Genomic DNA, 13,244 nt, shown 5'->3' with positions numbered 1-13,244 from the left:
TTTTGATGAGATTTTATTAAAATTTCAAACTTTATAAATGCTCGGAGCCATTTAAGTAATTGAAGGAAGTTCTCATATTTTTAATCGTTTACAGTAGTAACCATCGTCCATTATCATCCATTTTTCTGCTTGCCGTTTCTCATATTTTCAGTGGTGTCCGAGAAGAACATTGCCTTAGTTCATGCATAAATATATCTTTCACTATTCTTGTCATTTAGCTAATGATGATAATTAGTGGGTTGACCCAAAGGAATATGCTCTTGGTTATTTTATTGCCAACAGTAAATTTCACGTAACTTCCCTGTCGATTTCTGTAACAATAATGTCTGTTCGTTGTCTGTTCAGTTGGCTGTTCGTATCCTGTTCGTAGACCAAGAGAGAACAGGCAGGCGACTGTTCATAGAATGTAAATTGGAACGCCTTCTCTGTTCCTTGTCTGTTAGAAAAGGGTTACTTGTCTGTTCTCTCCCTGTTAAGGAAGCAGCATTCTCTGTTCCTTACTTGTTGGAAAACAGCCAGTGAACAGGTAGGGGACTGTGCGCTGTCAGTTTGTTGCCTGTTTTTAGGCTGTTAGTTCTCTGTTCCTTGACCAAGAGAGAACAGGCAGGCAACTGTTTGTAGAATGTAAATTGGAACGCCTTGTCTGTTCCTTGTCTGTGAGAAAAGGGTTACTTGTCTGTTCTCTCCCTGTTAAGGAAGCAGCATTCTCTGTTCCTTACTTGTTGGAAAACAGCCAGTGAACAGGTGGGGGACTGTGCACTGTCAATTCATTGCCTGTTTTTTAGGCTGTTAGTTCCCTGTTCCTTGACCAAGAGAGAACAGGCAGGCAACTGTTTGTAGAATGTACATTGGAACGCCTTGTCTGTTCTCTCCCTGGCCACATAATTTGTTACTAGACGGTTCTTACCTTGTAATATTCTTTTACCTTTTTGCTTGCTGATGGTGTATACGCTGTTCATAGCCCGTTCTCAAGGCGTTATGTAACAAGTCCTCCAGCTGAGAGTTTGTTTGTCTGTTTGTTCAAGTTCGTTGGTCTACTATAGCTGGCCAAAATATGCAGAAATGAAACTACGAACTTACCACTCTTTTGAGATTAATAAACACTTGAGTATTAAGCACTTATTGATCAACTAATCATTTTTTTACCCCAACAAAAAATACTTCAAGACAGTGACACAAAAACTAGTACAAATCTCTACTGAAATTCCTCTTCAACATGATTAAACCATGAAAATTATACTTGTACTCTCATTATTCCAGGATGCAATGTTTTCTCCTTTTAAAAGACAACATAGTTTGCAGCATTAAATCTTACTAAAGGAGCCCAGCTAATAATCATGTGATACTACATCCATCTTGATAACCGGCAAGTATTTTTACCTCACAGACACACCATGTTAAGGTTAAGGTGGTGACCAAAAAGAAAAGGTCTTGGATTCTGATGCAATCAAAACACTTAAACTGAAGATAAAAAATTGATTATTTAATTCCATAGTAAAATTGTTTTAACATTAAAAATTCATTCCACCTGTTGGTGGCGGTAAAACAGGGGACGTTGGTGGAGGTGAGACAGGGGACCCTACAGGGGAATGGTCTCTGAAACTGCCTCTTTCACTGCCTTGGTCCTCACAGGCCCTTGCCTGCTTATCGGAAGGGGCCTCAGCCTGCCCCAGTAAATCATCTGCAGTCCTCTTGGCCTGCCTCACTACCTGGCGCTCCTCAAATTTAGCTCTCGCCTTGGGAGACACCATTGCCAAAACTTCATTCGGACTGCGCCCCTCTGCTACTGCTGCCTTAATTCTGGCATCGATGCCTCTTTTCGGTCCCATGTTGGTGGCACACTCCGCCAACTTGCGAGGCAAGTCTGCCACCAGCTCCACCACTTTGGAAGGGCTGTACTTCCTCTCTCCTCCTTCTCCTTTGCAGCCTTCCAGCCATTCCATATACAGATCTGTGTAAAGATAATTCATCATTAGATTTATTTTCCTAATAACATAAGCCTGATTGTAATCAGTTTGATTTCACTGTCTTACCTTGGGCAGCAACTAAAAACTTTCTTGAGAACTTTTCAGTATTTGCAGTTTTACGCACCCTCATTTTATGAGGCTCAGCATAACAGCCTGTTAAGAGGGCATTATGCCACAAACTCAGGTTGCCTGGATTGCACTTCAGCAATTTATAGCTTCCCCCACTGCACCAGACGTCCCCAATTAGAACCTATAGTAGAAAAGGAAAACATTAAGGAAACCATAATTTTAAATACCATAATGAAATAACGTATTGAAAGAGGCATTCACCTTGGAAGACTCAGCACTTGGTATTTCACCATCCAATGCAAGTTTGCCGTCAGAGCTGGCCCCTCTTGAGCTACTACCACGGTCGGCTGTAAGAAGATGAAAGAATGCATATAATTGAGTGAAAATTATCACCTGTAAGAAGATAAGTGACTACATTTAAATGAACCTTGACAAGAATCAATCTCACTAATCTATAGCACTCTCCTAAGTGGAAAAGAGTGCCACAAGGCAACAAGCACACGTTTAATTGCAAAGAGAGGAAATAATTCACATGGTTCAACATATCAGCGAGTGAAATTCTTAGATGGTGGGCAAAATCTAGCATGATTAATGGTGATTTGACCCGGAATAACCCTTTCGCAGAGAAGGTTACATACTTACTAGGGAATAATTGATCAAAATGGCAATGTATGAAATATCCTGATTCCAAGAATGAAGACTAAATATGGAATAAAATTTAATAGCCTTCAAAACATGATTAACAAGAACTAGATTTTTTTCATTACAATGACACATGCCAACGAGTTAAATGTATCAATGGACTAGTTCACAAAAACATAGCAAGGAAATTAAATTATTCTATTACCATGACTTCCTCTCATTTACCCTAATGGTACTCTTCTGAGCCCAAAACTTAAACAATTAGTGAGGTAGGGTGGAAAGCAAGTCCCACACATGTTATTAAGGAAAGGCACTTACACAGGAGGGGGCTCATCCTGGCACAAATGGCACCGGCAATTTCCTCTGCCAGGCTTTCGCGAAGGGCTTCCATTTTAGAACTTATCATGGCCTCCACTTTCTCAAAAAATAACTCGTCATCCTTAGCTGTTCGTAACTCTTCCTCCCTCAGCTTTGACGAGGCCCTCTCCTTCCTCAATTCACCCTCCAAAACCTTAACACGCTCCTGGAGCCTTACCAATTCTTCTTTCCCGTTTAAACCCTTTTCGGAAGACCCACTACTTTCGGCGTCACCTACTCCATCTCGCATCGAGAAAAAACCGTCTTCCGATAGCTTCTCAAGGGTTAGATTATCATTTTTCCACCGCAGCGCCGAATTATGTTTCTGCAAAAATATTTTTAAAAATGAAACAATTTTATTTCGTTATGGTTTTTAAAAATCACGCTTAAGTAATAAATACATTTAAAAGTAAATTCAACCCTACAGTTTCGCATAGGAAAATGCACTTACTTTCACCGTTCTGGCATCCTGCAATACTTTGGAGGCATTGAAGAGCTCCTCTTCCGTTCCGGACGTCAAAGGGTCTCCGGATACCTCCTCAGACCTTATCACGGGCCAGTTTACACGCTTCGAATCCCTCAATTCTGATTTAGAAGCTGAAATCAATTACGATAATAATGAAATCCACTAATCTCTAGTTCACCATGAAATATTATCTCACATGAAAGCGAACACATGAACACAGGATGGGCCTATATGATATTATAACCTTACCTGCTATCCTTCCGATCCTAGCATAGTAGGAATGCTTCCGACCGTCAGCCATGCCCGTAGCTGTTCTGACGCTGTACCATTTTCCAGCTTCGAGGTCGGCACAACTTTTTGGGAGGAAAGGGGTTCTTGCATACCCTTTGCTATGGTCCACATCCGAAATATCCACAACGGGCACATCTTCCACCTTTCCATCCTTGTACTTCACGGTGGCGTACATTAATTTATATGGAACATCGGCCATCTTTCACTAGACGCAGTATCTAAACCAAAAGAGCGATAAATGTTGCAGCTACAGCTATGTGACTCTATGGTGACAACAAAATCAGTGCTAATGGCAGCTAATGGCGTCATGCAGCATGAGGTCACAAGCGTCACAAGAATATGCGCGGGATTAAGCCAAGTGCATTTTGGGAGTAAAGATGAAAGCTTATGAATTACAAAAAAGTAATAATACATTTGGAGAGATTAAATTTCAGTAGTAAGTTTCGTCATTTACTATTGGATTTGTCTTAATTTTCTACGTCCCTTATAAATTACCTTTTGGCAATGTATCTGTGTCACAGAAAATTTTTCATACGGATAAATTATCAACGTTATCTTTTATACCTATTCCACATGTCATACTTGTTTAATTAAAAAAATTAGTTATGATCAATTCATTTTTGGTATACTTTGTGTACATTATATAAGATATATAAGATATATATATATATATATATATATATATATATATATATATAATGTTTTGGAAAATATGATATGCACGTGGCACGTAATATAAATAGTTCAAGTTAATAACGATAAACACAGAGACACAAAAAAGAAACACTCACATTGAAAAAATAAACTCGTCGAAGCTATCGAAGCACTTCAGGCTTCTTCGTCAGCTGAAGAATGAATGGTGAGGAAAGGAGAGGGTTGGAAAAGGGAAAAGAGGGGTAAGGGGAGAGGTGTATGGGGAGGGGGAGTTAGGAATAGGGGTTAGGATGCAACGTTCAGACCCGGAGAGCTATTGGCTTGAAAGTGCCAAATGCACGCCAATTCGAGGGTGTGGAGGTTGAGGGCGGAGTCGGTGGGAGGGAGGGAGGCAATAATGGATACTTTGTAGCAATGATTGAAAATGGAATCATGTGAAAGACAATGTGTAGGAACTGGTAGAGAGGAGTGGGGGGAAGATGGACAACAGGAGGCGCGATGATTGTTAATTCTGAGATTGAGAGGGGTAGTGCATAGGCCAATATAGAAAGCAGGGCAGAAATTACAATGAAGAAGGTAGATGATGTTGGTGGAAGTACAAGTAGTGGAGGGGAAAATCGGTAGGCATTTAAGCTTGGGGAGAAAAGAGGCAGGGGGTGGAGAGAATATCTTGCAGGTTTTACACCTGGGACGATTGCAAGGTGAGGGTGTGGAGATAGTGACTGACTGTGACTTTTGGAGAGGGCGGGTGGCTTTAAATATGGTGTTTAAATTCGGTGGTCTCTTAAATGTTATCCGAGGAGTGGACGGGAAAATCTGAGAGAGAAAATCTGATTATGCAAATGAGCACCAGGGAAGTAGGTTGCTACAAAACTTATTGAAGGACCTGTACCCCATCCTTTCCAAACACAAGTCCACCTCTCACCAGTTCCTACACATTGTCTTTCACATGATTCCATTTTCAATCATTGCTACAAAGTATCCATTATTGCCTCCCTCCCTCCCACCGACTCCGCCCTCAACCTCCACACCCTCGAATTGGCGTGCATTTGGCACTTTCAAGCCAATAGCTCTCCGGGTCTGAACGTTGCATCCTAACCCCTATTCCTAACTCCCCCTCCCCATACACCTCTCCCCTTACCCCTCTTTTCCCTTTTCCAACCCTCTCCTTTCCTCACCATTCATTCTTCAGCTGACGAAGAAGCCTGAAGTGCTTCGATAGCTTCGACGAGTTTATTTTTTCAATGTGAGTGTTTCTTTTTTGTGTCTCTGTGTTTATCGTTATTAACTTGAACTATTTATATTACGTGCCACGTGCATATCATATTTTCCAAAACATTATATATATATATATATATATATATATATAGTGAGTAAATTTTTAGAATGTTCTTCTTGAATATTTTTCATATTCTAACAAAAGAAAGTCACAAGCGCACAGGCCAAGGGTGAGAACGCCAAACAGTTTTTGTTACAGTTTTTAAAATAGTAGTTGGCGGATGTTGAAGTTGGTATGGTTAAACATCGTCGTTCCCCACCTTGTGCTATTGGCATTTATTTGCGTTCATAAATTTGCTGTTAAATATATGTATATATATATTTATACATATCACGATCCCGAGGTACAACTGACGACAAGGTCAGCACAACTTTAGCTTGATAGTGAAAAAAATGCCGAAATACCGGCTGTATTTGCTAAATGGAGGGAAAGTCCCGAGAACTACGCTTTACAACAGAAGGAAAGTTCAGCAGCGGAGAGCAGCGCTTCAAGAGGTGAGTTTCTTGTAATTGATGTTTTGTTTTACACTGCCAAGGCATTAGACAAATGAGAAAAAATTAACGCCTCAAGTTCTTTTTTCTTGTATAGGGAGTGAACCTCCAGAGACAAGGTACCAGGAATTCTACTGATTATGAAAATGGGGCCCTGGAAGATGAATACAATGTAAGTGAATACAAAGAAGCTTATTGTGGGCTTGTACGGTTATGGCAGAGAGATTAAAGTAGAGTTGCTTTCACTCTTATGACTTTTTGCCTCTTCCAAAACATTTCTCTGCAGCTGAAGTAAATGGCTGCCTTCATTGTAGTAAAGCGTTAAAAACTTAATGTTGCCTCTATTTATAGCATTTAAAGTTTATTTTGAGGTTAGATTACTTAGGTATATGACTTACAAGTAAGTAAAATTACCAATACTTTCCCTTGCCTCGTTTTTAACAACCTGTGGTACTGAATTGCAAATCAGAGGGGCCTATTTATCTCAAATCAGGCAGATATTGCAGAATCATATCTGGTGACCATCACCGATGTATTTGAAAGTTATGTAAGTGAAAGGGCCATTTCATCATTGCGATCGGGACATTTGTACTGTTTTTTCAACTCAACATCAAAATGTTATTTTCTACAAATAATTTTTGTTTTTGTTGAAAGGGTTATTTACTGTTATGTGTTGGCCTAAACCATTTTTCAAGATATAGTATTTGCTTTAACCATTTGTCGTTACTGTTGCTAGTTAAAGAAGTGCCCGTTATGTACAGGACAAGCCGGGTCAACCACTTGTTTGGCTCATGTTATGAAAAGTGGTATTTCAAATACATTTATCAGAAGGTTGATAGCAAATTTCAATATTAAAAGTGAGTATTTTTATAAGCATTATTGTCTTGATCACTTAACTTTTATTAGCTGAGGTTAATTATGATACTAATAAGGTTTGCAAATATTACAAGTTTCCTAAAATATTGGAGGAAGAGTTCTCGGGTTTCCAGCCGGGTCCAAAGGTTTTTCTGCACCGACGTTTCGAAGGCTAGGTCTGCCATCGTCTTCAGGGTGACTGACCCTGAAGACGATGGCAGACTTAGCCTTCGAAACGTCGGTGCTGATAAACCCTTGGACCCGGCTGGAAACCCGAGAACTCTTCCTCCAATCTATTCACCGGGAAAACCTTAGATCCTTCATTACTAAAATATTGTTACCATAGTATTTATGGAGAAGACAACAAGAAAGATTGAACAGAGTTCATATTTTTAGATCTTTAACCCATCAGCGCCCAAAGTTTTTTTTGAAATTCACACATATTTCACTTTTAAAAAATATTATACATAGAACTTAACACAAAGAACGCAATTCAAACTGACTGAATAATGGAGGAAACCTTCAACTAACTATGTAAACCGACGACGATTGGGACATAAAGAAATTGAATGTTAGGGTATCTTTAAATGTATGTACGGGTATATTAACACCCAATGAAGTCATTCATGGTGGGATATGGAATATTGTGTCTTTATACCTGAATTTATAAGTTGGAGTTGTAAATTGGACAAGCATTATGCCACAAACTACAACCTGAGAAACTTCAATTCTGGGGAGTACATTCAGAAATGTGGGTCAAACCACACATGCATACAAGCTGTGACACTAACAAATTTATATTTACGCAGAGTATATAAGAGAAATTTAAAAGAAAATAAAAGGTGGCCTTTTTAAATAATACTTTGTTAAATAATCACTCATTTTTACTAAACAAGTCCTATGTGTACATTATTATTTAAAATTACTTGAAAGTTATGTCATAATGTGAATTAATGCATATTCTTCTAAATGAAACAATAATCAGCATTTATGTGATTTTTCATTTTTTACTGTGAGGCCTAACTTAGCAACATTCAAGGGATAATAACTCTCTAACGGCTCGGTTTTGAAGTGACATAAAGTGATCATTATTCATTGTAAGGATACTGCTTTCATATAAGTATATAACTTTCAGAGAAATTGGTGATGGTCACCTGACACCCCTCTGCCTGATTTGAAGTGAAATCCCCCAGAGATTAAAGAAGAATGCTTCAGTGCTAAGTGTAATGATGAGCAATGACTGTGGTAGACTTCATCCAATGATGCTGATAGTGTGTTGTTTATTTTCACTTTCTCATGCACAGGTAGGAGACTCCGAAAGATTCAGTTGCTCTTATGTCTCTTACGATGGCTCAACATCCTCGAGTAACTCTGATTGTGATGTTCCTTCAACGGCAGTTAGGGAAGTAAGTGTCTCACTTTCCTTCTGTAAATCTGACTATTTTGGGGGTTAACTTTTCACCAAATTGGTTACCAATATTTCATGTCATAATGAAATGGTTATTATATATTTCACAGCTGATAATTTTATTTCTTATATTTTTCAGGGACAGAGGAGGAGAAAGAAGCGAAAGTCATACAAGAAGCCTCATTGTCAGTATAAAAAGGACATTTCTCAGCCCAATACTTCAGAAGAAGGCTCTGGTGGCATTTCTTCTGATGGATCCTATTCTTACTCTTCACAAGGTTTGCAAGGCTTGAACCATTCCTGGTCATCGGTATCTGCACCACCAACACCCCTTGGAATGCAATCCACCTTTTCACCCTGCCACTCTCCAACTAACGTTGAATCTCAGAACCCCCACAGTTTTCCCCCCGAAAGTGATGATGATGACCCATTCAATAGGCAGTACTTTGAAAAGCTATGCCCATGCACTGATGTAACTGCTGGAGATGTCATTTTTATGACTTTAGCTTTGGGTTGTAGGCATGGATTAACTTGGGCAGCCCAGAATGACATTCTGAGAGCTTTCCAGTCAATTTCTGGTAAGAGATTTCCACAGAAAATTCAATCTCTGTTAAAGAATTTTGAGAATTATGAAGTAAATGTTAAATTTCATATTTTGCCATGTATGTGATAAATATTTAGGGCCCAGAGATGAATTGCTAGATGGAAATTGTTCAAATGAGGACTGTAAGGCAAATTTAAAAATGAAAAGTTCCCAGAACTATTTTTTATCACTTTCTATGAAGTCGCAATTGCTCTCATATCTGAAGGACAAAAACTTCATAGAAATGGTTCTGAAATATAGGTTTCAGAAGCCAACCTGTGATGGAGTATACTCAGACATTTATGGTGGATCTGTGTACAGGAAATATTTTGATAATGGAGGAATATTGTCCAACCCATACAACTTCTCTTATTCTTATTTCCTTGATGGCTTGGCATATGGAGATTCATCTACTCAAAGTGTTTGGCCTATATATGTCACTATCAATGAATTGCCTTATGGTCAGAGGTCGAAATATTTAATATTAGCTGGCCTTTATGTAGGAAAAAAGGAGCCCAATTTCGAAAACATTTTGGAACCATTTGTGACTGAGGCCAATGAGCTAAGTGAACACGGAGTCCAATGGCTCCAAAATGGTGAGCCTGTGACAAGCCGTCTCATACCGCTATGCTGCATAGCAGATTCTGGTGCTCGGCACAAAATACTCAACATGAAAAAGTTTAATGCTTATCATGGCTGTACTTTTTGTTACAAACGGGCTGAAAATACGAGAAAGGGGATTCGATACCCCATTGGTGAGATTGCACCTTTGAGATCAAATGAGAGCATCCGTGGGGATTTAAAAGAAGTTCTTGAACGTATGAATATGCCTGGGGTCAAAGACAAGTCTTACAGAGGTGTCAACGGTTTGACTCCTCTCATGCATTTGAGTAATTTTAATTTTGAATGTAGTGTTGTTGTGGACTATATGCACAACATTCTACTTGGGACAACAAAGCACCACATGGAAATGCTTCTGGCCTCAGAACGGAAAGATAAATTTTGGGTTGGCATGAACGACAGAATGGGAATGAAGCACTTAAAGTGCATCATTGATAAAAGGATTTCCAGATTGCAGTCCAACTCCTCAGTGATTAGGGACCGTCGCCCTCTGACTGATATTGCAACATGGCGAGCGAGTGAATGGAGGGCCTGGCTACTCTTCTACATGTTTCCTAGCCTGCAAGATCTGTTAAAAGAAAAGCATTTACGTCATCTGGCTATGCTAAGCAGTAGCACATACATTCTTTTAAAGAAATCAATAACATCGGAAGAAATTAATGCGGCCCACAAGTTATTGATGCTTTACTCCTTCTATTTCCAGAAGTACTTTGGCCCAGAGGAGATGCGTTATAATGTTCATCTCCTCTCACATGTAGCCGAGGGCGTTCAAAATTTTGGACCTCTCTGGACCCATAATGCTTTCTTGTATGAGGCTCAAAACAGGTACCTCAGAAAATTATCTAAGTGTCCATCATCAATTATTCTGGAAATGGCCAAAAAATTCATAGTCTTCCGCTCATTACCACAGCTGCAATCAAAGCTGGTGAAGTCAAAAAAAACTATTGAATTTTGCTCCGAAATAGAAAATTCATCAAGACTGAAGAAGTGTTTGCAGTCCGAGGATGGTTTCGTTCTCCTAGGGGGTGGAGATCTGTGTGCTCTAACTGAGGATGAACAAACAATTCTTACAGAGTATGCCAATGTGTCACAGTATTACAAATGCTACCAGAGAATACTTTGTGGCCGTACAAAATATTGCACAGCTGTGTACAGCAAGGGAAAGAAGAATGATGATTCATGTGCATTGTTATCTGATGGGCGCTATGTGTCAGTGAATCATATTCTCCTGTTGATCGATGGCTCTATTGCGATTATAGTAGAGGTGTTAAATATTTCAAATACCAGAGTGGTTTCAAATATCATGGCAAATACTGATCACATCAAATTCTATGAAAATTCTGGAAAACTTCAGTGCATAAATCCTGCAAACCTTGCACAGCCGTGCATTCGCATGTCTCAAGGGTGTCATAATTATGTGTCGATTATTCCGTTTGGTTGCACAGTTGAATAGCTAATCTGCATATTCATTTCACTGTTCTTCTTTGTAATAAATGAAGTTATTTTTTTTTAATTACTGCCCTGAAATAATTTCTGTATCATGTGATTTGCTGCAAATCTTTCAATGGTAAAGTAATTAATCAGCATATTCATTTCACTGATCTTTTTTGTAATAAATTGAGTTAAGTTTTTTAAAATTGCTACTCCTGAAATTATTTCTGTAGTGTACAGTGTAGATTTGATGTAATTCTTTCAATGGTAAAAATGTTCATCTGCATTTTCAATTTCTGTGATCTCGTTTGCTATGTATTAATTTTTTTTAACTTTTGTTACAAATAATTTCTGTATGGTGTGATTTGTAGCAATGCTTTCCATTCTTGGGTGTGTAATGTGCATATACATTTCACTGATCTTGTTTCTTATACATGAAGTTTATTATTTTTAATTGCCACTCTGAAATAATTTCTGTATGGTGTGATTTGTAGCAATGCTTTCCATGGTTGAGTGTTTAATCAGCATATACATATCTGTGATATTTTTTGTTATTAATGAAGTTAATTTCTTAAAAATTGCTACTCTTGAAATATTATCTTAGTGCAGTGTAGATTTGAAGTAACTCTTTCAATGGTATAATAATTAATCTGCATATTCATTGCCCTCATGTCGTTTGTAATAAATTAAGTTAATTTTTTAAATAATTGCTACACTTGAGATAATTTCTTTACAAAGTAATTTGTAGCCATGCTTTCCATGGATGAGGATTTAGTCTGCATAAACATTTCTATGATCCAAGATTATAAAAATTAATTTATATTTAAAAAAAAATACTGTTACTCAAAAATAATTTTTGTACAGAGTATATGAAAGAATTTTTGTTTGGGTATTTATATATATATTAAATAAAGAGTACTTTTTTACAAGTGCTTTTGAAAAAAGAATATTATCTGTGTTATTGGACCACCTTAATTGCCTTTTGACTGTTCGTTCCTTGTTAGGTGAAACCTATAACCAACCTGCCCCTGTCTGTTTAGTGCCTGTTCACTGTCCGTTCCTTGTTAGGTGAAACAGATAACCAACCTGCCCCTGTCTGTTTATTGCCTGTTCACTGTTAGTTCCTTGTTAGGTGAAACAGATAACCAACCTGTCCATGTCAGTTTATTGCCTGTTCACTGTTCATTCCTTGTTAGGTGAAACAGATAACCCACCAGCCCCTGTCTGTTTATTGCCGGTTCACTGTTCGTTCCTTGTTAGGTATATCCTATAACCAACCTGCCCCTGTCTGTTTAGTGCCTGTTCACTGTCCGTTCCTTGTTAGGTGAAACAGATAACCAACCTGCCCCTGTCTGTTTATTGCTTGTTCACTGTTCGTTCCTTGTTAGGTATATCATATAACCAACCTGCCCCTGTCTGTTTAGTGCCTGTTCACTGTCCGTTCCTTGTTAGGTGAAACAGATAACCAACCTGCCCCTATCTGTTTATTGCCTGTTCACTGTTAGTTCCTTGTTAGGTGAAACAGATAACCAACCTGTCCCTGTCTGTTTATTGCCTGTTCACTGTTCGTTCCTTGTTAGGTGAAACAGATAACCAACCTGTCCCTGTCTGTTTATTGCCTGTTCACTGTTCGTTCCTTGTTAGGTGAAACAGATAACCCACCAGCCCCTGTCTGTTTATTGCCTGTTCACTGTTAGTTCCTTGTTAGGTGAAACAGATAACCAACCTGTCCCTGTCTGTTTATTGCCTGTTCACTGTTCGTTCCTTGTTAGGTATATCATATAACCAACCTGCCCCTGTCTGTTTAGTGCCTGTTCACTGTCCGTTCCTTGTTAGGTGAAACAGATAACCAACCTGCCCCTGTCTGTTTATTGCCTGTTCACTGTTAGTTCCTTGTTAGGTGAAACAGATAACCAACCTGTCCCTGTCTGTTTATTGCCTGTTCACTGTTCGTTCCTTGTTAGGTGAAACAGATAACCAACCTGTCCCTGTCTGTTTATTGCCTGTTCACTGTTCGTTCCTTGTTAGGTGAAACAGATAACCCACCAGCCCCTGTCTGTTTATTGCCTGTTCACTGTTAGTTCCTTGTTAGGTGAAACAGATAACCAACCTGATCCTGTCTGTTTATTG

At 38.8% G+C, this 13,244-nt stretch overlaps 2 protein-coding genes across 2 annotated transcripts; one reads left to right on the top strand and one right to left on the bottom strand.

Annotated features, from left to right (window-relative positions):
- Positions 1 to 1,462: 1,462 nt before the first annotated feature.
- Positions 1,463 to 4,255, bottom strand: LOC124172386. Its single transcript, XM_046551837.1, has 6 exons — positions 3,751 to 4,255; positions 3,487 to 3,632; positions 2,997 to 3,360; positions 2,298 to 2,383; positions 2,034 to 2,217; positions 1,463 to 1,951 (listed from the first exon to the last, which is right to left on the bottom strand). Exons 1-6 carry the CDS (start codon positions 3,989 to 3,991, stop codon positions 1,512 to 1,514), a joined length of 1,461 nt encoding a protein of 486 aa, XP_046407793.1. The 5' UTR covers positions 3,992 to 4,255; the 3' UTR covers positions 1,463 to 1,511.
- Positions 4,256 to 5,888: 1,633 nt separating this feature from the next.
- On the top strand, positions 5,889 to 9,209 carry LOC124172395. Its single transcript, XM_046551850.1, has 4 exons — positions 5,889 to 6,219; positions 6,314 to 6,388; positions 8,376 to 8,477; positions 8,619 to 9,209. The coding sequence occupies exons 1-4, from the start codon at positions 6,118 to 6,120 to the stop codon at positions 9,147 to 9,149; spliced, it is 810 nt and encodes a 269-aa protein (XP_046407806.1). The 5' UTR covers positions 5,889 to 6,117; the 3' UTR covers positions 9,150 to 9,209.
- The last annotated feature ends 4,035 nt before the right edge of the window (positions 9,210 to 13,244 follow it).

Source organism: Ischnura elegans, assembly GCF_921293095.1.
Source record: "Ischnura elegans chromosome 13 unlocalized genomic scaffold, ioIscEleg1.1 SUPER_13_unloc_1, whole genome shotgun sequence".
NCBI lineage: Eukaryota > Metazoa > Arthropoda > Insecta > Odonata > Coenagrionidae > Ischnura > Ischnura elegans.
Note: the sequence above shows the minus strand (reverse complement) of the source record. Positions and strands in the feature narration are given on the sequence as shown.